Genomic DNA, 27,607 nt, shown 5'->3' with positions numbered 1-27,607 from the left:
AGATAATGTTACTGCATATAAATAGCTTACAGTATTTTCTAGCATTTGTCAAGGCATTAACAAAATTTAAACAATGTTATTGACATATATTCACATATATCATTCAAATTAGTGGTGTAGACATATTAAAAAGAGTTGGGAAATCATCACCACAGCTGATTTTAAAACATTTTCTTCATTCGTGTGTTTTTAACATTAAGTATAATCTCCAGGGGTAGTGGCCATTACACTCCTGGAAAAGGGATTTACTAGGCAATTTCCCTAGGAATCTATTGAAGTTTTCCTGACATGTGTTTAGTTTTCCTTTACCTTAAAATGGGACTTTGTTGAAACTATATTCAAAGGCCAGGTCAGCTGATCCCCTGCAAAATACACTTGAAGGTCAAGTAACTACAGCTCTCAGTTAATCCTGTGTAATCTGCTATTACAGAAATGGATGTTTGCGTTCCTGGCCCCCAGTGTCTGAGTGCTTAGGATTTGGCTTTTACCTTTTGTTCACACAACCTCTCTGAGGAGTAATGCATGCATTGGTGTGTCTGTGCGTCTTACTTAGCCTCACGGAAGAGGTGGGCTGCTCCTGTCCCTCACAGTGCACCTGCGACGATCCGGACACACAGGATGGCTTGGGATCAAGGTATGCTCCTCTTTTGGCTAGCAAGTCTTCCAATTATTCCTAGACAAAGGGCTCAGACAGGATGACTTATCTTGAAAGCAAATTGGGACGAATACTAGAAGGCGAGGTTTACCTGTAAGCTTTGACTTAATGACGTTAGTTCTGGCATGTCCTATTTAGTTGCTCAGAACGTCTTTATTGTTTTCATCGTGACCACTTCAGCTCTTTGAATGGCCTCAACTGATTGGAGGGTTTTAAGTACATGTATGGTATGAAAATATTCATGTGCTCATATTCGTAAACTACCCCTCGCAAGAGGTCACACCATTTCAGTGTGTGTGACCAGCTCTGCTCTCGGCTCTAAGACCTCTTAAGGAGGCTGTGCTGACCAGAGCTGCTGGGCGGGCCCTGACCATTTCTTCAAAGGTTTTCCATTCCATTTTGAGGAATATCAATGCCATCTGGGTGGATTTTATGAAGTATGAAGGAAGATCATCAGAGTGGAGTTAGAGAGTCTTAATTAGAATTGCTCACCTTGGTTTCTAGGCTAATAGAACTTAGAAAGTAAAGACGTTTAAAAGATATGGAACTTCACCCTCAGAGACAATGTCTGGGTGGCTTGGCATCTGCCTATGAAGTGAGAATAGCTCTTTACTTATAATGTGCATCAGAGTCCTAAATAGAAATTAACTGGTAAACATAACTGGCATTAGTCAAACACGGTAGAACTTGATTGCTTTCTTTCTTTCTTTTTTTTTTTTTTTTTGAGACAGAAGTCTTTCAAAGTCTCTCAAAACAAAATACCTGAACAACAAAATCAGGTATTTTCTCACTTGGTTGAAGTCTCTTAACTAAAGTAATTTGTTTGAGAAATCACAACATTTATGACTCAAACTTTCAAATAAATGAATAGAGTGAATGAAAACATATTCTTGAGTACTTTTCTGGTTTTTCGATAACTTTACATCAACCCATTCTTTGTACCTTCTTGATATACTCCTTGCGTGACTAAAGACAATAAGAAGAATAAAACAAAGTCCTATTACCAAATAAAGGGAGCTCTGGTGGTGTAGTGGATTATGCATAGTAGTAACCATGAGATCAGCAGTTCAAAACCACCAGCTACTCCTTGGGAGGAAGATAGGGCTTTCCACTCCCATGAACAATTACAGACTCACACGGTAACTCTATCCTGTCCTATAGGGTCTCTATGAATTCAACTCCACTCAATAGCAGTGAGTTTGGTTTGGGTTTTGGATTGCCACTCTGTTCAGCAGTTAATGGCTGAACAGGTGCTTTTGAGAAAACAATTACAGAACTATTTTATTTTCTACAGGGAGCCCCTTATTTGGCGTGCTTTATGAACACAAAAACAAAAATGAAACCACCATAGAATATTACGCCTGACATGAATTTAGAAATAATCTATTCCTGCCCCTTTCAATTTCGAGATTACTCCCCCAAGGTCACATTGTTGGGTTGTTGTGGTGATTGGGTTCATAAAGACCTGAGATGTTTAACTTCCAACCCTGGCACTTTTTCCATGACAGCACCCTGGAAACTGACTTGAATGGAAACTGCTATTGTTGTGGGTAAAGTGGTGCTGGAGTTTGTAAAAGCAAAAGGTAGTTCCTAGAGAATACAGTGATCCTAATAGGGTCTTCTCCTCCTAAAGTTATAGAAAAGAGAAGCTCCTGACATCAATTGTGCTTTATGCTGTGTCCTGTTAAAATGCAGTATTTTACTGAATGGCCACTTTACTGTTCTAACTCGCTACCTGTAGAGTGTATTTTACAATGTACAGGATGCTTTGTAAAAGTGTGTTAGTATTTCTGTGGAGGTGAGTGCATAAACGAGAGACCACTTTCTTCCAGGTTAAAATTAATCTAAAGTCTCTGGTCCCTCAAACTTGAACCCGCTTGCAGGGCAGGCTTGTTTTTCTATGCCCATGAATAAGACCGTAGCGTGACTTGCTGAAGGTCGCCCAAGTTAGCGAGTAGGAGAAAGGAGTAACTCTCTGTTTCTGGTTTCTTTCTTAAAAGGAAAGCAGTGACAAGTATTGTCCTCAAATGGAAGCAGCTAGTGCTGAGAGAAGTTTTTTGTAAATGAAAATAATAATAAGTGGTCCTGCTTTTAAAACGGCTGAATTTATAATGTTCATTGGGGATTTTAAAAAAGGAGCCATTTCTGAAAGAGCTTAAGAGCCTTGTGGAGTTTGTGTGGAAGGTTGTGGGCTTGAAATGTGGTCCTGTAGCCCAGCAGCTGTGTGACTTTTGGAAGTTACCTAATGCTGGTGAATGTCTGTTATTCTGTCTGTAAAATCTGGGGTCGGTGACAGCAATGGCATAGTTTGTGCCTGGGAGCTGTACAGTTCCATCGCCTCTTCAGTCAGTCGTCACAACAGCGCCATACGGAGAAGGGCGGTGGAGATACTGGCGACCAGCCTTTCCACAGAGAAGTGGCGGGTCTTAGAATGAAACCCAGATTAACCGGACTCGATTTGGTGCTGTTCCCTATGACCCAACATCTACCTCATCGGGCCGTTTTGATGATAAAACAAGGTAAAGTGTGTCTCCAGATCTCTCTCGGGTGACAGACAGCCAGAACGTTCCTAAGAAGCAAGGATGGTGAGATTTCATCTCAAGGGCCTTGGGCTTGTAACAGGAGGGAGGAGACCCGGTGGGGGACATCATGCATGGCAACTAGCGGGTCCATGAAACAGAAGACCTTTGACACGATGGACGGAGGCAGTGGCTGCAACAAGGAGCTCCAACATCCTAATCATGGCGGGGATGGCGCGGGGCCGGGCAGTGTTCCTTTCTGTTGTACATGGTGGCGCTTTGAGCTGGGGTGGTCCAGTGACCCGTCCTAGTGACAACAACACTCGCCCGTCGGAAGTGTTGCATAACCTGGCACGTAAAGAGAGCACCATAAACATTCAGTTAAGCTAAATGCCATTGCTGATATCTCACTGCTTTTGGCCTACCGAAACGACCTTTGCGCATGCTTTAATCTAATGCCCGCGCTGCTATGGCTGTTGTAAGGGTTTGCCGTCATGGAAACCTGAGAGGGCGTCTATGAGTTGCAATGGACTTGAGGGCTCTGTGCTTGATGTCTTTGGTCTGGGTGATGATGCGTAGGCTGAGAGAAGATGACGATGGTGAATTGTTAATGTGCAGGTTAGCCAGACGGCATAGCTACTTATAAAATAATCAGTGAGAAATGGGGAACCGACATAGGTACCAAATAAGGCTTATTTTTCAGGTGGGTCTCAGAAAGCAGGTTGCTTTCTCTTGCTCTTGTCATTGCAATAGGTTGGTGCTGTGCAGCGACCTGGATATGAACGAGGTCCCCAAGAACCTCCCGGTGGACGCGGGGAAGCTCCGCATAGAGAAGACTGCCATCCGTGCCATCCCCGCCGAGGCCTTCTATTACCTGGTGGAGCTCCGCTACCTCTGGGTGACGTGCAATCCTGTGACCAGCATTGAGCCCAGCAGCTTTTACAACCTAAAGCGGCTGCATGAGCTGCGGTTGGCTAGCAATTCTCTGGCTGCTTTCCCTTGGGCATCTCTGCTGGAGATGCCCCTGCTGAGGACCCTGGATTTGCACAATAACAGAATAACTAGTGTGCCAACAGAGGCAACCAGATACCTGAAGAACCTCACCTACCTGGATTTATCAAGCAACAGACTAGCCACATTGCCACCAGATTTCCTGGACAGCTGGTCCCATTTCTCAGTTCAAACAGCTTCTAGAAGCCTGGACCTTACACCCAGAAGAATTATTCTTGGTAAGTTCACAAGTCTCTGAAGGTCTTGGGTTTGAATAATGTGAAATACTTGCGTTTAGTTGTCCTTTGGTTGAAATGTAAATACATTTGGTGCTGGAACAGGCTCCTCTACACTCGTTCGCAGCGACCCTGCAAGACAAAGTAAACCTGCCCCTAGAGTTTCTATGGCTGTAATTGTTGTGAAAGCAGACACCACAGTTTCCCTCCAGAGAGTGACTCGTGGATTTGAGTCACTGTTTTGCTTACCAACTGTGCCACCAGGTAGCCTTTTATTTGGTGTTTATGAGAACAAAGAAGAATCAGATAGAGAGAAAATCACATAAGCTTTTCTTCTGTAGCTGTTTTGTATTTTGTCCACTGCTGAGCTGTCATTCAAACATTTAAACTTTGAGAATAAAAGAAGTACAGCAGGATGGTTTGGCGGGGGTGGTGGTGAAGCATGAATTTGATGTAGCAAATACAGGAGTCCTGGTGGCAGAGTGGATTGCTTGTTGGGCTAGTAATGTGAGATTAACTTTTCAAACTCCACAGCCCCTCGGTGGGAGAATCATGAGGCTTCCTGCTAATATAAAGATTTACAGTCTGGACAACCCACAGGGGCAATTCGACTTTCTCCTACCGGGCCGCCGGGAGTTGGACTTGATTCAATGGCAGGAGGAGAGAGAGCCACGTATACTAGGAAAAGCAACTATAATGTAAGAACCTATTTATTTTAGGTACCAGCTTGATTCTTTTTTTTTTATTTTAACAATTTATTGGGGCTGATACAATTCTTTTCACAGTTCATACATATACATACATCAATTGTATAAAGCACATCTGTACAGTCTTTGCCCTAATCATTTTTTTCTCTTTTCTTCTTTTACATTTTATTAGGGACTCATACAACTCTTACCACAATCCATACATATACATACATCAATTGTATAAAGCACATCCATACATTCCCTGCCCCAATCATTCTCAAGGCATTTGCTCTCCACTTAAGCCCCTTGCATCAGGTCCTCTTACCAGCTTGATTCTTATGAATAAGAGTGGGAGCTAAAAATTCTCTTAATTCATGAATTAAGGTTCTGTTTCTTTATGTATTTTATTCTCTCTTGAAAAGCAATTCTTGATTCTCTTTGAATTACCTAATGGATAGACATAGTAAATAAATAAAATTAATAGCTCTCTAATGATTAGCTATTGTTACTCCATCCACAACCACACTCACTGCTATTGAGTCAATGCTGACTCATAGCGACCCTCTGTGGGGCTCTGAGATGGCAACTGTTTATGGGATTAGAAAGCCTAGTCTTTCTCTTTAGTTAGAGCTGCTGGTGGTTTCGAACTGCCGACCATGCGAATCACAGCCCAACGCATCACTCCTGTACCTCCAGGGCTCCTAGCTAGTTAGTACACGCAGCTGTAATTTATACATTAAAAAGGCTCACTTTTGGGCTAAATCTGAATGAAAGCTTAGTAACTAAATGTAGGAAAGTAAGCAAAACAAACCCCCTAAACAAGTGGTTCTCAACCTGTGGGTCGTGACCCCTTTGGGGATCAATTGACCCTTTCACAGGGGTCGCCCGATTCATAAAAGTAGCAAAATAACAGTTATGAAGTAGCAATGAAAATAAATTTATGGTTGTGGGGTCACAAAAGGGTCACAACATTAGGAAGGTTGAGAACCACTGCCCTAAACCATAAAACAAGCACCGTCACCAAAAAAAATCAGTTACTGCTAAGTCCATCCCGACTTATGGCAACCCCCTGTGTTCCCAACAATCTGTGCTCCACAGGGATCTAAAAACTGATCACCAGGCCTTTCTTCCAAGGCCCCTTCCTGTAAGGGTTGAGGAGTTATGAAGTTTTAGTGCTGATAGAGAAAGAAACCAAAAGATTTCTGCTGTTTTAATGTCCAGACCCAAACTCAGGGCCAGTGGAGTCAATTCCAACACACAGCAACCCTTTAGGACCAAGTAGAATGGCCTCTGTGGGTTTCCGAACTGTAACGCTTCACTAGAGTAGAAAGCTTCATCTTTCTCCCATGGAGTTGCTGGTGGTTTCGAACTGCTGACCTTGTTGTTAGCAGCCCAATGAATAACCCACTCTGCCACCAGGGCAGGACCATGCTTTTGGCTGTGAGATTAAATTTTAAGAGCAGCACATTATACACAATACATGTATTATGTATTACATATGCAATTATGTATTCTATATGCGTTACATCTATTATATGTACATAATACAATTCCACATAATTCATGTATAATTATACATGAAGCATGAGCATAACTACTCACAAATGTACAAGGAAAGCAAAAAACCAAACCAAACCCCAAACCCTTTGAGCTCACTGCCCGTGGCTGGAGTCCGATTCGCAGTGACCCAGCAGAACAGGGTAGAATCGCCCTTCTGGGTTTCTGAGACTGCCACTGTTTGCAGGAGTAGAAAGTCAGCTTTCTCCGCGCAGCGTCTGGTGGTTTCGTGCTGCTGACCCTGTGGCTGGAACTCATACCACCACCGTCGGGACTCCTGTGCAAAGAAAGGACTCAAAACCACCCCTGGCTATGGCACTGTTTCTTTGAGTAGTGAGACAGCTTTTCACCTTTTCTGTATTTTTCAAATCGTCCTGCAATCATGCAGTGCTTTTGTGATGATGATGATAAACAGCAACATATCTTTAGAGCCATGTCCAGCCATGAGTAATGACTGACAAGCAAAGCCATGTTTGGCTGAGCTACAAAAGGAGAAGGACGCTTGAGGGGTTTGTGCAAATCACCTGGGGAAAGAGACCTTCTCCTGGGGCAAATGGAGCAGGCAGGCGGGAGCCTGGGGCGATGAAAGGAGCCGCTTTCCCCCACGGATCTTCAGCACCTGCTCTTTCCCGCCTCTGAGAAGGCTATTTCAGATCAGCAATCAGCCATGCTTGGGGCGGCCCAGGAAGGGAGTCTTTTGTAAAGAAAGACTTAGCTGCTTTTGGGCGTATGTGGTTTGTGTGTGTGTGTGTGTGTGTGTGTGTGTGTGTGTGTGTGTGTGTGTTTCCAACTATCTTTGAGACCTAATATTCCATCATTAAGAGAGGTTGCTGAGAAACGGTCCAGATTTTCTAGAACGCAGTGCGTGTCATATGGCCTGAGGGCCTGCACTTATTTCCGAGGCGTACAGGGTGCTCTGACTTAATTTCGATGATCCTATGGTTATTATCAGGGGAGCCAGGGTGCCATCGTGGGTGTGCTTTGGGCCGCTAACCCTAATGTCCGCACCTTGAAAGCACTCACTGCTCCAGGGCAGAAGGCGGCGGCTTTCTAGTCCCGTAACGGTGTCCAGTCCCAGAACCTCCCAGGGGGCAGCTCTGGCCTGTCCTGCAGGGTCGCTATGAGCTGGCATGGCATGGCAGTGAGGAATATGGTTTTCATCAGGACAAAGCTGGGGCCCCGACTCCGGTGAAGAGTTACAGTCTCATTCTACCCTGCCCTTGACCGTCCCTGTAGTGGAAGAGGACTGGATGGCAGGGCGTTTCCAGGCGTTTCTTGCATTAGCACGTAGAGGGCCCACGTGTAAAGCAGAAGCAACAGCTAGTTGCCGTGAGTGCTTTAATTTAACGATCTTTTATTGCGTGTTGGTAGAAGTTTACACGGGAGTTAGGCTCTCATGTGACAATGGCCGCACAAATTCTTGGGTGACTGTCGTCAAATATATCACGGGCGTCACCTCTCTGTTTGTGTTCCGTTTGTCCCCTTTCCAGGGCTTATCGCCTGTGTTTGCTTCTGAGTAATTGTTGGCCTTCAGTCTCTGATGGACCTTTTAGACAGAGCACAGGGACTACCGGTACTACATCCTTATTTTATGTGCGACCGCCCTGCTCTCCCTGGAAAGCCATCCCGGCAGAGGGGCTCAGTTTGGGTTCCAGTCGTCTGCATCTACTGCCTCCATCTGTCTGGTTTTTGTTTCTGTTGAAATCAGCATCTGAGTTCTGCTGCAGTTTCCCGCATTCTCTCCGGAACCACGCGGTGCAGCCTATTTTTAACCCACAACGTCTTCCCTTCTCCTGTGAAACCACAGGCCTCTTTTCATTTGGTAACATTTTTAGAAGCTCTTACAGCTATTACTACAAACCATCGTTCCATTAGATCAAGCACTGTCGCACCGTTGCTGCCATCATCCCTTTCAATACATTTTCCTTCCTTCTTCAACTCCTTGATATCAGCTCCCCTTTCTCCCCTCCCTCCGACGCCCTCCCACCCCCTGAAGGTTCCACCTTCCTCACGGAAGAGGAACCACGGCACAGAGAGGTAAGCAGTATATCCGAGAAAATATTTTTTAAATGCCTTTTTAAAAATTGTGAATCAGGTAGGAAATGACCATTTCAAACGGTCTACTTTGCATTCAGCAGTTCAAGTCACCCATGAATCCCACCCCTGTACTTTACCCCTTTCCCTCACAACGCCCCCCTACACACACACACACACACACACACACACACACACACAGAGCTTTCACCCAAGTCCATCCCTGTCAACCTTCCAGACGGTTGCTTCAGGCCGCATGGTTCTTAAGTGGTGAGAGGAGGGTTTGAACTCAGGCAGTGTGGCCCCCGGTCTCATACTTTACCTCCCCTGTGATGCAAGGCTAGTCCCTTCAGTCTGTGCATTCCTTCACGCATCTCTTTAAATTGGGTATTCATTCATTTAAAAAACCTTTAGGGTGAGACTTTTCAATCACTCTTTCTACAGGAGTAAAAATAAAAATTCAATAAAGTGGTCTTCTCATGGACCATAAGAAAAAGACTAGTTTCAGTCTGAAAAAGGTGAAGTATAAACAGATGTTCAGTTTCTTGAGAATCTTTCTCATCTTTTCATAATGTTATCATTATTTCTCTTTTAATTTGTTAATATAGTGACGTTAATTTGTAGATTACTTCAGAAAAGAAATATTATTGAACTTGTCTGATGTGACACAACTGACTAAGAATCTATTATTTCATTACGCACAGTGAATTGATTTTGCTGATATTTTAATAAGAGCTTGGACAAATAGGAAAAAAGAAAGAAAAAGACTAGCTTCTTACAAAGAAGCGTTCACATTCACTACGAAGCTTGATTTGTGATTTGCAGCACTGGGGCCTCTCCACGTCCTCTTTCTCAAGAGTAAGCAAATATTTACCCAGGCTTCTCTGCACTGTTTGTCTTGGAGGAAAAACGTGTGTCGCAGGAGAGGCATAAAATGCTTTTTTAAAGGTGTTCACTGGGCAATTTGCTCAATGGTAAAACTGAGCTTGGAATGCAGTTTACCTGAAGGCAATGGAGGCCCAAATATCCCCATGGAATTTTCTAAAACGATATTAATTGAATTTAACAGCTCCAATCTCTGTTGGTATGTTGTGTACAAAAGAACAAATCTACATATTTCAGTATTTAAGGCTTTGTTACTTGCCAGGTGCTTTTCCAAGGTGAGTCTGGAATGATCAGCACTCTCTTTTCACAAATAAAGAAACTGAGATGCACAGAGTTTCAGTACCTGGCCATGTTCACACAGCTGGACCGAGACAGTCAAGCCTCAGCTATGGTTCATCACTCGCTTTGAACCATTTTTTTTAAAGTAAGGAGTATAATTTGCATACAGTGAAATATAAGATCTTAGGAGTACAGTTTGGTAAATGCTGCTAAATATATACCACCATGGAAGCCAAACCCTCATGAAGATGCAGAGACTTCCCATTATCCCAGACAGTTCTGTGACCTTTTCTCTGAAACCCAAACCAAACGCACTGCCATCGAGTTCATGCCAACTCCTAGTGACCCTCTAGGACAGGGAAGACCTGCCCCTGTGAGTTTCCCAGACTTTTAACTCTTTCCTAGAGTAGAGAACCCCGTCTGTCTTTCTTCCAAGGAGCGGCTGGTGGTTTTGAACAGCTGACCTTGCAGCTAGCAGCCCAATTTCTCATTACTACGCCACCGGGCTCCTCGACTCTTTTGGTTTCTTTCACTGCAGATTGGTTTGCCTGTTCATATAAATGAAATCACACCCGATGAAGTCTTGAGCCCGTTTTTTCCCCCTTTTTCTCTCAGCATCATGATTTTTAGACACTCATCCAAGTTGTTGCAGGTTTAGGTAGTTCCTTAATTTCTGAGTATCATTCACTTACAGGACTATATCAGTATTTATTGTTTCCTTGTTGCTGGATTCATGGGCTGCTTCTAGTGTTGAGCTATTATGAATTAAGCTTTGGAGGGCGTATGCTTTCATTGATCTCACATAAATCCCCGAGCTTGAAATACATGTTGCTGGATGCAGTTGACTGCATATCGACCCAGTTTTCTAAAGGAGCTGTGCCACTTAACTCTTCCTCCGCATTTTCACCAACACTTAATGCTGTCGGTCTTTCATTATTGCCAGTCGGGGAATGTGTGAGTCAGGGAGACCTAAGTCATTGTGATTTTCATTTTCATTTCCCTAGTGACTGATGATATTGACCGTGTTTTCATGTGCTCATTGGTCATTCCGATATGGTCCTTTATGCAGTATTTCTTTTGCGAAAATTTTAGGGTGTCTTTTAATTATTACATGTCTTTTGTCACGTATGCATATATTTAAAATATTTTCTCCAAATCTGTGGCTTGTCTAGTCATCTTAATGGTGTCTTTGGTAAGAATGCTTTTCACCTAATCTATCTATCTACATTTTATAAGTGTTTCTGTGTTCCATCTATAAATAACTACCTGTCTTAAGGTCACAGAGATTTCTACATTCTTAATGGTTTCAGTACTTATTATTAATTTTAACTTTATGTTATTTTATACTAACTTTATATTCTTAGCTTCTATACCGACACATTGCAATTTTGTAGGATAGGGGGAAATAAGGATCAAAGCCCTCCGCCCTCCATCCCCACACCAGCCAGCCAGCCTGCAGTTTCAGCATCGTGTGCTGCAAAGACTCACAGCATGATTGAATTGCGTGGTGACACATCATTACACACTGTACACCCCTCTACCTCCATGAAGCTGAGGAAGGCAGGGTTTTTGCCTGGAAGGATTTATAGCCTGGCAAAATCACTTTCATATCAGAATTTCTTTCTTTCTAAATAAATGGCCAAAACAGAGCCCATTTTATCCAACTACTGTGATGCACGGATGACATTACCCTTTGCAGAAAAGAATAAGTCATAGTTCATCTATCCCATCCAAAATAGTTACATAATAGAAACTACTTAATGCAAATTAGGGCGATTTGCTGCCCCGAAGGAATGCAGTGCAGGTAACAGTTTAACTTCAGAGGGTCCTTGTACCTTTGTCCTCTGCTGGGGAACAGTGCATGAATGTATTTCTCCCTCAGATCACCAGGATTTATTCAGGCTTTAAAAATGACTCCTTTGGTCTTAGCTGTTTCAAAGCCAGAATAAACAAACATTTTATTTTAGAGATTTAAAAATATTTCCTCCTGGTTTACTTAAGTTTTAGTTCTAACCAGTTGGGTAAATCCCTGTGAAGGAATTTGTTTCACCTTCAACATGTTTTCAGAACATTAAGGAGTGTCATTTCGCTCTTTCTTCTTGACATTGTGCATTTGTAGTTGCAACCCATTGCTCTAAAGGTCTGTAGGTGAGGAAAAGATGAATGTGCTGGTCAGGGTGAACTAGAGAAACAAAATTCATAGACATATGTGTATAAGAAAGACCTTTTTATTTATTTATTTTAAAAAATCATTGTATTGGGGGCTTGTACAACTCTTATCACAATCCATACATCCATCTATTGTGCCAATCACATTTGTACATTTGTTGCCATCATCATTCTCAAAACATTTTCTTTCTACTTGAGCCCTTGGTATCAACTCCTCATCCCCCCGTCCCCTGCCTCATCCTTGATAATTTATAAATTATTATTATTTTGTTATGTCTTACACTGTCCGACTTCTCCCTACACCCACTTTTCTGTTGTCCATCCCACAGGGAGGGGATTATATGTAGATCCTTGTGATTGGTTTCCCCTTTCTACCCCACTTCCCTCCACCCTCCCGGTATCGTCACTCTCACCACTGGTCCTGAAGGGATCATCTGCCCTGGATTCCCTGCATTTCCAGTTCCTATCTGTACCAGTGTACACCCTCTGGTCTAGTTGGCTTTGTAAGGTAGAATTGGGATCATGATATTGGAGGAGAAGAAGCATTAAAGAACTAGAGGAAAGTTCAAGCCTTTAAGACCCCAGATGTTATATCTTTTGATAGCTGGGCACCATCAGCTTTCTTCACCACATTTGCTTATGCACCCGCTTTGTCTTCAGTGATCGTATCTGGAAGGTTAGCATCATGGAATGCCAATGTAATAGAACCAAGTGTTCTTGCATTGAGGGAGTACTTGAGTGGAGGCCCAATATCCATCTGCTACCTTAATACTAAAACTATAAACATATGCACATAGATCAATTTCCCTATCATCATATATAAATATATTTACATATGTACATGCCTGTATTTAGAACTCTAGAGCAATTGTATATTGAGAAAACATCCCAGCCCAGTCCAGAGCAAGTTCATAAGTCTGATGTTAACCCATATGTCTGATACTAATCTATAAATTCCTATTCCCACTCACGCAGCACATGCAATGATGCCGAATGCAGGGAGATCACAGGCCAGGGGGTGGAAAGTCTTGCGGATCCAGTGGGGGTATAAGCAGTGCTGGCAGAGGTCTCCACATGACTCTTTCAGCTCCAGGGCTCTAGTGTAGCTCCATGTGTCTTGTCATGAGGAATACCAAGCAGAGAGTGTCTGTCCTGCCTCCACCCATCTATTTCTCTCCATAGCCTTCAAATAAGGTCATCAAGAAGCGACCTGACTGACAGGCTAAACTCTACTCCTTCACTCTTAATAGTCTTAAATTGGCACCAGATTATGTAACAACCACAATGAGCCATGGTGGAAGGAAGCTAAAGTATGTGGCACTTAGGCCTTTAAGTCACTTATGAAGGCAAGCTCTTCGAGTTTTCCTTCCCTCTGGTTTGAACACATGGCGGTTCTGCTGGAGAAAGATGCAACTGTCTGCCTCTATAAAGACTGCTGCCTGGCACGCTGGGCAGTGTAAGATAAGATAAAATAATTATTTATAAACTATTAAGGGAGCAGGGGGAAGGAAGGGGAGGGATAAAAAGGAAAACGAGCGGATTCCAGGACCCCAAGTGGAAGGCGAATTTTGAGAATGACGAGGGCAATGAATGTATAAGGGTGCTTTACTCAATTGATGTATGTAGGGATTGTGATAAGAGTTGTATGAGCACCAATAAAAATATTTATAAAAAAAAAAAAGACTGCAGCCTGGCAAGCCTATGGGACAGTTCTACCCAGTCTTACACCGTCTTCATAAGTTGGAATCTTCTTGAGGACAATGGGTTTGTTTTACACACACGTACTCACTTCTCTGGTTATAATTCCATTTGCGAAGATTTCTTTGTTATGTTAATGAGCCTACATTACTGTAGGATATTCATTCAATCAGTCGCTTTTGAGATAGAAAAGAGATTAAGCAAGCAAGCAAAGGGGAGGAAAGAAACTCATAAGAACCTTCCCCCACAGTGGGCAGAGTCCTCCTCTAGAGCGGGTGTCTCCTGAACTGAACGAAAATAAATTTGTTTGCTAAGACTTCCTACTTGAATTTCCAGTGTTATCGGTGGTTACACGTTGGGTTGCAATCTGCAAGGTCAACAGTTCAAACTACCAGGGGCACTGCAGGAGACACACTGGGTTTTCTACTTCCAGAAAGAGTTACATAAGGTTCAAAGTTTCCTTTCTTTTTTTTCTGTACGAAGAAAATGCCAGAACTAGCGAACAACGCTAGATTCCTTATTCATTTAAAACAAAAACACGCACATAAATAGTAAAATATAAAAACCAATGAATGTTTTATAGACCCCGGAAAAAGAATTTTTAGTAAAGTACAATTTCAAGCATTCCTTTCTTTAATTTTGTAATTCTTTACTGTGGACTAGCTCAGCGTGTCCCTTCTGTTTTAGATGACAGAACTGATAACTGAGCAAGAAAACATCATTTGGACTATGAAATTCTTGCTTTAATACAAATTCCTTAAACTGTGGGTGGGGGGAAGGAGTTGCAGTCTCCTAAATTCAGAGGGGGCAGTTCTACCCTGCCTGGGGGTGGGGGGGTGGGAGGGTCGATGTGAATCCGCTAAGACAGGGTTATATATTCACTGCATGGATTTTTCTTACTCACTACAGCTCGCCACTATGACAGCACGAATGAATGACAAACTATTTTTCATTTTCCCAATTCTTTTGTAGGTATTATTGGAACTTTATGCTACAACGGACCTAATTTATTAGCCTGAAAGGAAAGCTTCTGAAGGGATTTCAGTCAATGTAGGAGTGATTTCACATTTTAATAAAGTTAGCTTTATAGCTTATAAATGAAAAGTTGGCTACTTTTAACCTGGATTGTAGCTGGAGTTGAAAAACTGGTTTTATCTTTCATGCCATCCATATTTCACCTGCATATTGATGCAGACAAGGCTTAGAAAAGTCACGGAGTTTAAATATTTAATTTTAATATCGCTATTATTACAATGGTTTCTACCTTTAAATTAATCTTTCCGACATTGATGAACAGATAATGAAAAATGTTACAGTTTGGTACTGCACCACGTTCTTCCACCTATTACTATTAGATTGTGATTTATTTTTTTAGGGTGATTTTGCTGTTCCACCTCTGTTTTGTTCAAGTACATGGCCCCTGTGGTTGATGTATTGACTAACAAAGCAGAGTTAGTGCCAGAGAGAGGGGGAGCACAGAGTTTACGTGGTGAAAGCCTCTCGTGTTAGAGGGAGAGTGGAGGCTCAGCAAGGTCGCAGCACCCTGCGCCCAGAGCTAGTCCCTGGCAGAGCCCCTCTGGAACCCGGAACCTGGAAGAGGAAGCCATCTGCTCTTACTTTTAAATTTCTCTTCTGTACCCCATTCTAATCTGACCTTTCCTATCAATTACATTAGTATGTACACGAACACACATCCAACTTGATAGCCAGCGGTGAAATGGGTGCTTCAACATCTGTGAAGTGACTTCATTCATTTTGAGAGCTGGTCATCATCAGGTGACACGACTATTATCACTTATGAATTCTCTTTCAAAAGTTTTTTTTCTTTCAAATCATTTTATTGGGGGCGCATACAACTCTTCTCACAATCCATACATCAATTGTGTAAACCACATTTGTTTATTCATTGCCCTCATCATTCTCAAAACATTGCTTTCCGCTTAAGCCCTTGGCATCAGCTCCCATTTTTACCCCTCCCTCCTTGCTCTCCCCTCCCTCATGAGCCCTTGATAATTTATAAATTATTATTTTGTCATATCTTACACTGTCCGACGTCTCCCTTCATCCACTTTTCTGTCTGTTTGGGTTTTTTTTCATAGCAGGGTAGCGATTGCCTTGTGCCGGATCTCTTTGGCGACAGCAGGACAACACAGACTTGAGAGTAGTTATCTTATGGTTGTTGGTTGCTGTCTAATCGGCTTCCACGCCGGGGGACCCCATAGATAACATATCGAAACATTGTCCAGTCTTGTGCCACTTTCATGATTGTTACGGGTTCGGTCCATTGCTGGGCCACTGTGGAGTGAGCGGCTCATCTTTCAACAGTCTCTTCGACAAGACCCTGTTTGCTCCAGGAGGTTTCCTTTCTTTAATAATTTGTATCGCTTTTTTTGTAAAGATTGACGCGGTCCTACTCAATTTCTATACAAATTGTCCAGTCATATTGAATGCATGCTTCCCAAGGTGTGGACATTCTAATTATGTCCTTCCTGATAGTTCCATTCCCAGGAAATCCATTCTCATCTTAGTTTTAAAATAATCGCCCACTCTTTGGCACCAGACTTCATATAGATAATCTTTAGAAGCCCCACAGTATTTACCAGTGGTATCTGTTATATTTTAAGACAATTCGTATGTAGCTACAAGGTTATTTCAGAAGTTATTGAGTTCTCCTGGGTTGTTTTAGGAAGTAGGTCACCAGACTTTTCTTCCTACTCCATCTTGATCTGGAAGTCCTGATAAAACCTGTCGATCATGGGTAATCCTGGGATTTGAAATACTGGGGCCACAGCATGAAAGCAACACTCAAGCATTCAAGCAACATTCAGCATGACACTGTGACAGGCAGGTCTGTGCTGAATGTAGAGGAGGTGATTGTTCTCCATGTGAAATTTCAGAAATAAAAACTCTGACTGAATACATATGAACAAGTGTTAAGCACTGTGTTTAATAAGAAATGGTTAGAGTGTATAGCTATTTTATCATGAACAAAGAGGGCATTAACTTGGTCATACACAGGAAATCATGAATGAAGCCTCTGTAAAATCCTGTAAAATAATTATTTACTCTATTAACTCTATCGAGAAGATTGTGAAGACGTGTTACCTTCACGCCCATTGTGGTGAGAGGTGGCGGAACAAGGATCTGGGTTCCGACACTAGGTTCTGGAGCCCAAAGTTGGTCACTTGTAACACAAAAGTAAACTAGGACATCTGTCTGGGCACAGAATAAGTTAGGAGAGGAGAATTCAAATGAATATTAATGACAGAGCTGGTCTTAGAGGCCCAGAACTAATCAAATGGAAAAGCTCAAGCCCCTTCACCCAAGTAAGAAAAGCACATTCCTAACAATCAGTACACTTTAATCAATACTGGTAAAATATATGAACCAGACAAGATAATTCAGAGCCAGTGAATTATTTAATGTGGCCAAAATCTCTAACTCCGACCAAATGACCTTTCCCTGTATCGATCTGGTAAGAGGGTGGGTGAAGATACTGATAGGATTCACCTGAGAGTAATTATGAACATATTTCCTGAAGTGCAACCCTGCTGTGTATAACATGAGCCCTCTGAGAAGCAGGAGGAGGGATCTCAGACCAGCAAGAGCCAGGAGTGGAATGCATCCTCTGGCCCCGAGCTTCCTGCACAGTGAACCACCTGAATTCAGAAGACAGCTGTACCATCAGAAGAGCAGCAGCAGAACCAGGATGCAAAGTATGGAACAGAATGATGGACTTCCTAACCCATGGAGAAAGTAAAGCTGAGTGTTTTGTGCAGGAGGCTGGCTTCTGAAGTGGGGTTCCTTGTGGCATTAATTGGGGGACTTGGGCTTGCTGACCCACAGAAATGGAACTGCCTGTTTGGGGGCTGAGGTTTGCTGGAGCAAGGTGCCTTGTATACTTACTTCAAGGAGCAGGGTTGCTGACCCATGGAGCTTGAAGTGAAGGCTGTTGGGCTGAGGCTTCTAGTGGAGTGGTATGCCCCTTTGGGAATTTATTAGCAAACCTGAGAGAATTCTGTAACACGTCCTGATAAACAACTCAAGCCTGAGCATTTCTCAGTGGCATTATAACTTGCTCACTTCCTTAATAAACCCTTTAATCCTGAATTTTTTTTGTGAGTTCTGTGTAGCTATTACTACAGATTGCTAGCGAGCACATAGAGAATATTAATTAAGGCAATACAGTTATAATATTTTATTATAATAAAAATAGGCATAAATAAAAACCTAGATTTGAGTGAACAGCTGAATCTTTCACCATGGTTTAAAGGTTTTAAAATTACAGTGCTGCTGCTGGCCTTGGGTCTCTCCTGCCCCCCCCCCCCAGCTTTAAATGCCCCCCTCCAAGACCACAGGGAATTAGAGGGACCCAGGGTTCCTGTCAGATTCTAAAGCACAAAGATGATATTGATCATAAAGCAAGCTTATTTCTGAACAAAAAATACAGCGCTGTCTTATTTTCAATTATGAAAAGGGTTTCTCATGAATCAGTTTATAATTAACTATGAAATAAAACCCACACCTGCAAATCTCTTTGAGATAAATTCTTTCCTTTCTTGGGTTTCATGTGAGGCTGCTGGGGGACATCAAGTTTGAGATTCTAAGAGAGTCATGTTTCCTGAGAGGTTGGGAGGTGCCCCTCTAAAAGCTTTAGAAAGACCTTTGTCTGACTAATTGGTTCCCAAGCACCACCTTAGCGCTTTCTGAGATCTTGGCAAAGAACTTGGTAGTCACACTATGGATTTGACCCTTGTTTTTAAGCCCTTTCTTAATTTGAGAATTATGTAGAGGTTGAAAATGAAAACAATTTTTTATTAAACACAGTAACTTCTGGCTCTTTTAGAGTTTAACAGTCTTGCTTTAGCTGTTCTTTTTTGCTGTAAGCAGCTGGGGGCAGGGAGAGGCAGGGATCAAACGTTTCAGCCTCTCTGTGGGAGAAAGATGAGTCTATTGTTCTTGTAAAGATTCACGTCTCAAAAACCCAGAGCTAGCAGTTCCAGTTTGTCCTGCAGGGTCCCTGCGAAACAGAATAAACTTGACAGCAGATGTCTTTTTTGGTATGTAAGAAATTCAAGTTGGATTTTTGACCAATGCATCTCACACACAATTCTGCCTGCCTGCCGCTGCAGGCTTGCGTGTGCTCTGAGGCCGAAGCGGCATCGGTAGAGCTTCTAGATCAGAGCATAAAGAAAGGCCTGCGATGTACTTCTCAAAAACCAGTCAATGTAAGTTCTATGATCACCATGGCCTAATCTGCAACCCATCAAGCACATGGTAGAGAAAAAGGCAGCATTTTGTTCTTTTGTTCACGGGACTCTGACTGACTTGACAACAACTAACATAACAATCACCACGTGTCTGTCAGTTTGTTGCGCTATGGTGCCGGTGTGCAGCTGTGGTGCCATGGCTGTGGTGCTATGTCACTGGTCTTCCAACTACCAGCAGAGTCACATCAAGTGAACAGGTCTCAGCAGAGCTTCCAGACTAAGAACAAGCTATAGAGAAGGAATAGGCTGTCCTCTTCAGAGGGATTAGGCACTAAAAACCCTATGGAGGGCATTGACACATTGTCAGTTTTTAAAAACCTCATGAATAGAAGAAGAACATTGTCAGAGATAGTGCCGGAAGCTGGGTCCCTCAGGTCATAGGCCCTCAAAGTATGGCTGAAGAGTAGTTGCATTCTCAAGGTAGAACTGACCATAATGACATGGATGGAACAACACCCGTGGCAATAAAGCATGTGGGACCTTCATTTGCTAATGAGAAGAAACAGCTGCAAACATCAATTCATGACTGGAACTTAGAATGTACAAAGTGTGAATCTAGGAGAATTGGAAGTCGTCAAAAATGAAGTGGAACAAATAAAGACCAATATTCTAGGTTTAAGTGAGCTGAAATGGACTGGTATTGACTATTTTGAATCAGAAAATCATGGTTTTCTATGCCAGGAATTACAGATTCAAGAATGGTGCCACATTCATTGTCAAAATGGACATTTCAAGATCTATCTTGGAGAGCTGTCTGTGATAGGATTATAGCTATCCCCATCCAAAGAAATCCAACTGTGTGAGTCTGGGTACATTAGAGAAACAAATCCACAGAAACTCATATTTATAAGAGAGAGCTTTATATAAAGGGTAAGTGCACATCAAGAAAACATCCCAATCCAGTGCTCCCCAAGCTGCCCAGTGCTGCCCACAGTCCAACATTAACCCATATGTCCAACACCAATCCACAAAGTCCTTCTCCATCTCACAAGACACATGCAATGACGCCGACTGCAGGAGGAAAACCAAACCAGTGAATATGTAAGCATTTCCGCGCTGGCAGGGGTCTCCACATGGGTGCTCCAGCACCCAGGGCTGCATCGGGGTAGGTTCATGTGGCTTCTCCTCAGGGATGTCTTGCAGGAAGTGTGCCTTGCCAGCTGAAGCAGGGAACTGTTAAGGCAGCTGCACCCTGGTCCGACCATCAGGAAGCAAGAGACCCGAGAACTACAAAGGTGAAGCTTACTGAGCCATTTCTCTCTCCTCCCTTCAATTAACCCCACATGTGTTTATTGACTAGGTTGGCACAATAAACTAACTACTTCACCAACCAAATACAGCCATTATTCCAAATTTTGCATCAGCCACTAAAGCTAGTGACAAAGAAATTGAAGAATTCTACCAAGGACTTCAGGCTGAAGTTGTTCAAACACAATCAAGCAATCAAGATGAATTGGTGATTATTGGCAATTGGAATACAAAAGTTGGAAACAAAGAGGAGAGAAACAGTAGTTGAACAATGTGGCCTCAGTGATAGAAACAAATCTGGAGATCACGTGATAGACTTTTGCAAGACCAATGACTTGCTCATAGCAAATAACTTTCTTTAACAACACAAAAACCACTATACACATGGACTTCTCCAGACGGAATGCACAGAAATCAAATTAGCTTCATGTGTGGGAAGAGAGGATGGAGAAACTCAATATCAGCTGCTAAAACCCGGCCAGGGGCTGACTGGGGAATAGACAATCAAATGCTCAGATATAAGTTCAGTTTGAAGCAGAAGAGAATTAAAACAAGTTCATGAGAGCCAAAATACAACCTTGAGTGTATCCCACTTGAATTTTGAGAACATCTCAAGAACAGACTCAATGCATCAAACACTGATGACAGAAGACTCGAGTTGCGAGATGACATCAAGAATACCATAGATGAAGAAAGCAAAGTCATTAAAATATAGAAAAGAAAGCAAAGGTCAAAATGGATGTCGAAAAGACTCTGAAATCATGGAACAACTAAGGCAAATGTAAGAAACACTGAAGGAAAATTGCTGATCATAAAATTTCAAAGGGTAGCTCTAGAAGGCAAAGTAATATAGTCTAATGAAATGTGAAAGACCTAGAGTTAGCAAACCAAAAAGGAAGGACAGAGCACATCATACACAAACTGAAAGAACTCAGGAGAAACTCAAGCTTTGAATTGCAACACTGAAAGGTTCCATGGGTAAAATATTTAATGACGCAGTAACCATCAAATGAAGATGCAAAGAAAACACAGAGTCATTGTACTAAAAAGAACTAGTTGACATTCAGCTATTTTAAGAGGTAGCATATGCACAAGCGCTAATGGTACTGAAGGATGTCTCAGCAGCATTGAAAGCATCATCCGAAAACAAGGAAGATAAAGAGTTATCAACAAATGGAAAAAAGTATTCAAAACTCATGAATTCAGCCTAGCCCAAACCAGGTTCTATCTTAAGTAGATTCTCTCTCTCTCTTTTTCTTTCATGAAATCTCTCACCAAACTCATCACTTTCAACCATCCAGAGGAAGTTTCATCTTCAGACCCTTCATCTCCACATTCCCCAGGCAGATCTTTTTTCTTTTCTCTGAAGGGCTTTTCTGGTTCCTCCTGGTCTTCTTATGGGGAAGGCGCCTTTTCCTTGGATGTCATTAAAGCCACTTTCCTTGGTCTTTCACTTGACTTGGACCACTGCTGCCTTGAGCCTGGGCTTAGGCATTTGCTTTTCCTTTCTTTCAGGTTTGAGCTTTTTAACCATCTGTTTGTTTTTCATTTATGAATTGCTTTAGTCGCTGTCATTGTCTTCCATTGGAGCATCTTCATCACTGCCAGGATCTGTTTCTTGAAATGGTGCTGTTGAAGATTATGGAAAAGATCATCTTATTCTTTCTCTCTGCCCACATTTTCCATTTCCAAGAGCATCTTTCTGCTTAGAAGCCACATTGGATGCTGGCTGTCACCACTGGCGTACCTTTTTATGATCTTCTTTTCCATCTTCCAGGAGACCTGGGGGTGGTTTGGTTTTGTGTTGGGAAGCTAACTAACCAAAAGGTCAACAGTTTGAAACCATCAGCTGCTCCGAAGAAGAAAGACGAGACTTCCTACTCCCAGAAAGAGTTACAGTCTCAGAAACACCCAGGGCAGTTCTACCCTGCCCTACAGGGCCGCTGTGAGTCACCGTCAATGCAATGGCAGTGATTCAGTTAGCTTTCACCTTGGCTGTCCTTGGCTGAGAGCAAGTCAGCCTTCTTGGTCTTCACATTTTTATCTTCTGAGCCCTCACTGTCTTCCAGTGGATTCTTTCCATATCGCCTCTTATTTTCAGCTGTGGGGGTGGGGTGGGGGGGAGGTGTGGGGAGGGGGGAGATGATTGCATATTCTTAGCCATCGTCATCAGCATCATCAGATTCCCATAACTGTGAATCATAGACAACCTCCTTATTGCTGATAGGCAAGTCTTGTATGCTGTCCAGACAAGACTGAGTTGAGATGCCAAAGACTAGGCTACCCCTGGCCCACACCCCCACACTCCCAGCTCCCTACCCCAATGTGGTGCCCCACCCCTCAAGCTTACAGTTGTCACTGCGGTAGCTGAACCTCCAAGCCATAGTTTTTCAAACTCTGTCATTCCTTGCTTCAAGACCCCTTGATCAGAGGAGCCCCACTTCCCATCCACCCATGCAGCTGATGGTCTCTTGAGGGAGATCTGAGTAACACCTCATGACCACGGCTCAGTCAAGCCATGCTCATCTTCTCCGGTTCTTTCCAACGGACCACCTGTGTTTCATTTTATGCTTCTGCTACCCAAAACTGGAACCACCTTGATATGCTTTTGATATGATATGATCAAGGCTGAGTTGGGTGCCGCTAAGCAAGTAATGTGTAAGACTGTAAAGGTAAGCTTGTAAAATGTACAATAAGAGCAGTTTTAGCATACTCAAATCATGTTCCTTTGAAATATTCTTTGAGTTCTGGGGGCAAACAGAAGTTTGAATGGGATAATATTAGGGTCGGAAGATGTGTGGATTAAGGTTCCCCATTGAAATTCTTGTAGGACAACTCTTGCTACGCTTGAAGAATGAGCAAGTCCATTGTTAAGATAAAAAAAAAAGGGGGTAGGGGGGCGAATTTCCTAATCTTTTTCTCCCCAGTGTAGTTTGCTTTAAACTTCTTCATTACTGTCCGGTGTCTTTTGAGAAAATCTGTCAAACTTAAGCCTTTAGAATCCAGGAAACAGACAGCATAGCCTTCTCAGCTGACTTCCGTGCTTCTAGTTTACCTCACCCAGTAGATCCCCTTGGAAGCCACCATTTTCATTGGGCCTTGCTTTCTGATTGTTTTGGCAAATCCAAGACCGGTCTCCAGGTACATTTCCTTCTTCATTCGCTTAGTTCCTGCTTAAAAGTAGATGGAAAGATGAGTGTTTGGGCTAGCTGATCTTCTCACACAACACTTTTGGCACCTATGAAGTTGAAAGTCTGCTGAAGTAAAAATGTTTGCTTAACATAGAAAATGCAGAGTCGTGTGAGGTCTCAAAACTTCAGAAGCAATTGAATCAATGGTAATTCTACAGCCTTCTTAGAACAGTCACTGGGCTTCAGCCATAGTTTCTTCACTCATCAAAGTTGGACAGTTTGTCAACTTCTCTCTGGTGGCTCATCTTGAAGGGCTTCCTGAAAATGCTTGCTTAGTTTAATATTTTTGGGTTCTGGGTGAGAACGCATTGTTGTAAACTTATTCAATGAATTAGGAAAATATTTTCCTGACTTTTATTGAAAATTTTGTATTTCTCCTCAAAATAGTTCCCCCCATAGCACAAAAGTCTCCTTTTTATAAAAGGCACTCTAATAAGACTAAGACACTTACTGAAAGACAATTACCGAGAGACCTTGTCTGAAGCCATACATGGATGTCAGAGACTTGCTTAGACATGTTTTTTTTTAATTCATGCACGTATGACATGAAATCCTAGTAGCAATGTTTTTGACTTACCCTCATAGAGGTAGCTACGTCACCTGATATAGAGATAGAGGTGACTCTATCTCATCTCTCAAAGCACATCAAAAAAGGGAGACGGTATATACACCTATTTCCCCGAGAGTCTGTGATGTTATAAAATGACACCTTTAGAATAATATTCATCAAAATTTTCCCCTCTCTATTTCAGGTTTGCAAGATAACCCTTGGCTCTGTGACTGCCATGTTTCCAAAATGATTGAGTTGTCAAAGGTTGCCGACCCTGCTGTAGTGCTTCTTGACCCGCTGATGGTTTGTAGTGCGCCCGAGAGCCTCACAGGGATTGTGTTCCAACGGGTTGAGTTGGAGCAGTGTCTGAAGCCATCTGTGATGATCTCGGCCACCAAAATCACATCTGCTCCGGGCAGCAATGTCCTGCTGAGGTGTGACGCTACCGGCTACCCCACCCCACAGCTCACGTGGACCAGGTCTGGCCGCTGGCCAGTTAATTACGCAGGTATTTCCTTCATTCCATTTGCTCCTATGGCGCGAGGAATTCACAAAGATCTCTACTCCACCTCATGCTTTTGTAGGATTTGAAGTTTGTGATTTAATTTCTAATAACATATACTAGTATTGTTGGACACAATGAATTTTTCAGAGTTATCTGTGTTAGGCAGGGTTCTCTAGAGCTGTAGAGAAACAGAACTAGGACACTTCTGAAAAAAATATATGTGTATAACAAGAAGGAATACAATAGCTAATTAGTTCACACAGCAGTACAGGGGCTCAATTCAGCTCACTCCGGTGGAAGAGTTAATGTACTGGTGGTCCAAGGTTAAGGAAGCAGACAGTAGAATCTGCCCTCAGGCAAGCCGAGCAGCCTCTACTGCAGACAGCAGACCTGGCAAGGTGGGGTGGCAATAGCAGGAAAATGAGCAGTCAAGGCACAGCAGAGGCCAGTAGCACAGGAGCCTAACGAAGCTGGTCCTGATGGAGCTTCAAGCTCTCGTGATGCACTGCAAGGTGACAAGAACCATGGGTCGGGTCGGCCCACATAACAGGGTTGAAGCAAAGGAATAGCTCAACTAGTTGTGCAGGTTCCATCACCAGGTAGAAAGAGAGAGAGGCCGGCCTCAGAAAGCCATTTATCTTGGTCACCCTCCAATCAAGCTGTGACCTGATTGACAGTTTAAACTCTGTCCACACATTCCTATGGGAGCCAGAAAACCTATTACCTGCTTGGTAATAGCCCATCAGTCTATCCTCTAACTACAGAGACATAATTTAGGCAATAGGATTATTTTCTTAGATAGAGGAAAGTACACTTCAGGGAATGAATAATTGCTGGCAAACATTTTGTCTGGCTCTACCATCTTGGGTATGTCTTATTTTAAAAATGTATAACCGTTACATTTTTCTTAAGTGAACATTTTCATGCAAATTTCTTATTTTGGAATGACAGTTCAAATAATTAATTACACAGATGATATCTTTTTTTCCTGAATCATTCTTATTTTAAAATCATTTTATTAGGGGACATACAACTCTCATCACAATTCATACATATATCAATTTTGTAAAGCACATTTGTACATTCATTGCCCTCATCATTCTCAAAGTACTTGCTCTCCACTTAAGCCCCTGGCACCAGTTCCTCATTTTTTCCCCTCCCTCCCTGCTCCCCCCTCCTTCATGAACCCTTGATAATTTATAAATTATTATCTTGTCACATCTTGCCCTGTCTGACATCTCCCTTCACTCATTTTTCTGTTGTCCGTCCCCCAGGGAGGAAGTCACATGTAGATCCTTGTAATCGGTTCCCCCTTTCCAACCTACCTTCCCTCTACCCTCCCTGTATCGCCACTCACACCACTGGTCCTGAAGGGATCATCTGTCCTGGATTCCCTGTGTTTCCAGTTCCTACACAGATGATATCTTTTGGCTAAATAAAAAGTATGATTTTAGAAATATTGATTACATGGACTTTTTCAATCCTTCTATCAACTCACTATGAATTGGAATTAACCTCATGAGAAGGTCATGAAGTCAATGATGTGGTCATGAGTTCTATTTGGAATTGGATGTTCTTAAGAATGGGATTCTGAAGACTGTAGGAACATATTTTTTAAGTTCTTGAACAAAATTAAAATATATGTTTAAATAATGAAATCTGATGGGTTAAAAAGAACTAATATTCCTTTAAAAATGACTCACAGTGCAAGACTTGTTCAAAAGCACAAGCCACTTAGTGACCATAAGTTTACTAAATCTTAAGTTTCTTGATTTTCTCCACATTCTCCTTAAATTCCATTCTTCATAAAGAGCTTATAGTACCTGCTGTGTTCTAGACTTTCATGTAAAGAACTTACAGCCCCATCAACATCCTCAGAGACCTGCAGTGTGCTGTTTCCCTCCTGGCTTCATATGGGAAGGGTGTTAGCAGAAGTAGATCTTTGGTTGCTTTTTTAGCTGGTAGGTTTGCTCGAGTTGTTCCTTATTTTTTTTTTCTCACATAATCTTCACTTGTTTTCTTCCAGTAATTCAGGAATCTCCAGGGGAAGGAGTCAGATGGTCCATAATAAGCTTGACAGGCATTTCTTACAAGGATGCTGGGAATTACAAGTGTAAGGCCAAAAATTCGGCTGGAATATCAGAAGCTGTGGTTACTGTGACAGTGGTTGGTGTGGTCACCAGCACCATATCAACAGAAACACTCGACAGAACTGGAGACCATCCTGAGCAAGAGTTCAAGTCAGGATCTGCAAGAACTACATCCGTGCCTAGTTCATCACCATCTCCCCGGTCCTCTTCCTCCCTTGATTCTTCTACTTCTGTTTCTACTTTGTCTCCCCATTCCTCTGCTTCCTTCTCTTTATCTCCTCTCACCTCCTCCACTGGTTCTTGGACCACCACTCTCAGCACTAGAATTTCAGCAAATGGCGCCGTGGCCACCAGGCAGCCATTCCAACTGCAAGCAGAAGGGACAATGAATTTAAAGGTGGAGATGGATGGAAACAAACCTCCTCCAGGAAGTGCAAACAAGAAAAAAGAGTTGGCATTATCGGACCGAACAATGCCAATGGAGACCAATGCCACAATCGAAAACCTGAGGATAGTGAGCGAGACTGGAGAGAGTGTGACTTTAACGTGGCACACTATCAATACCACGCATGACTCTGCCATGACCGTTCTGTATGCCGAGGATGATGAGGAGGACGTGCACTGGCGGCATGTGGAGACCAGCACGACCCGAGTCACCCTAGAGGGTTTGGAGCCGGGCAGGCAGTACACAGCATGTGTGTGTCCAAAAGGGATGTCTCCCCAGAAAGAGCAATGCCTCACCTTTTCTACACACGCAGCTCAGGGGCACTTTCAAGGGTCGATCCTTATGGTGGTTGGCATTACCGCCTGTGTTCTTGGCGTGCCCTTGGTTTGTTTCCTGTTGTATAAAGTCTTCACACTTCAACGTAGGTCAGAATTTTTCTGGGAAGATGACCTGGCCAAAGAGACATATATCCAGTTTGAAACTCTATCTCCTAGGTCTCAAAGTGTAGGGGAACTCTGGACCCGAAGACACAAAGATGACTCAGAAAAATTGCTGCTTTGTCCTGGGTCCAGTGCAGAATCTCAGATGGCCATCTGA

General features: G+C 42.7%; 1 protein-coding gene and 1 pseudogene across 1 annotated transcript; one reads left to right on the top strand and one right to left on the bottom strand.

Moving 5' to 3' along the window:
* Positions 1 to 518: 518 nt before the first annotated feature.
* On the top strand, positions 519 to 27,607 carry LRIT3 (leucine rich repeat, Ig-like and transmembrane domains 3). The gene is made up of 4 exons (XM_075543535.1): positions 519 to 634; positions 3,928 to 4,403; positions 24,173 to 24,478; positions 26,502 to 27,607. The coding sequence occupies exons 1-4, from the start codon at positions 519 to 521 to the stop codon at positions 27,605 to 27,607; spliced, it is 2,004 nt and encodes a 667-aa protein (XP_075399650.1).
* LOC142443069 (nuclear ubiquitous casein and cyclin-dependent kinase substrate 1-like) lies at positions 8,022 to 23,388 on the bottom strand (annotated as a pseudogene).

This window comes from Tenrec ecaudatus, chromosome 3 (assembly GCF_050624435.1).
Source record: "Tenrec ecaudatus isolate mTenEca1 chromosome 3, mTenEca1.hap1, whole genome shotgun sequence".
NCBI lineage: Eukaryota > Metazoa > Chordata > Mammalia > Afrosoricida > Tenrecidae > Tenrec > Tenrec ecaudatus.
Note: the sequence above shows the minus strand (reverse complement) of the source record. Positions and strands in the feature narration are given on the sequence as shown.

Bases quoted from the DNA above. Each gene is read 5' to 3' on its own strand.
- LRIT3 (XM_075543535.1), top strand. From the start codon at position 519: ATGCATGCATTGGTGTGTCTGTGCGTCTTACTTAGCCTCACGGAAGAG. The intron at 635-3,927 runs GTATGCTCCTCT...TCATTGCAATAG, and splicing joins CAGGATGGCTTGGGATCAAG to GTTGGTGCTGTGCAGCGACC. The intron at 4,404-24,172 runs GTAAGTTCACAA...TCTCTATTTCAG, and splicing joins ACCCAGAAGAATTATTCTTG to GTTTGCAAGATAACCCTTGG.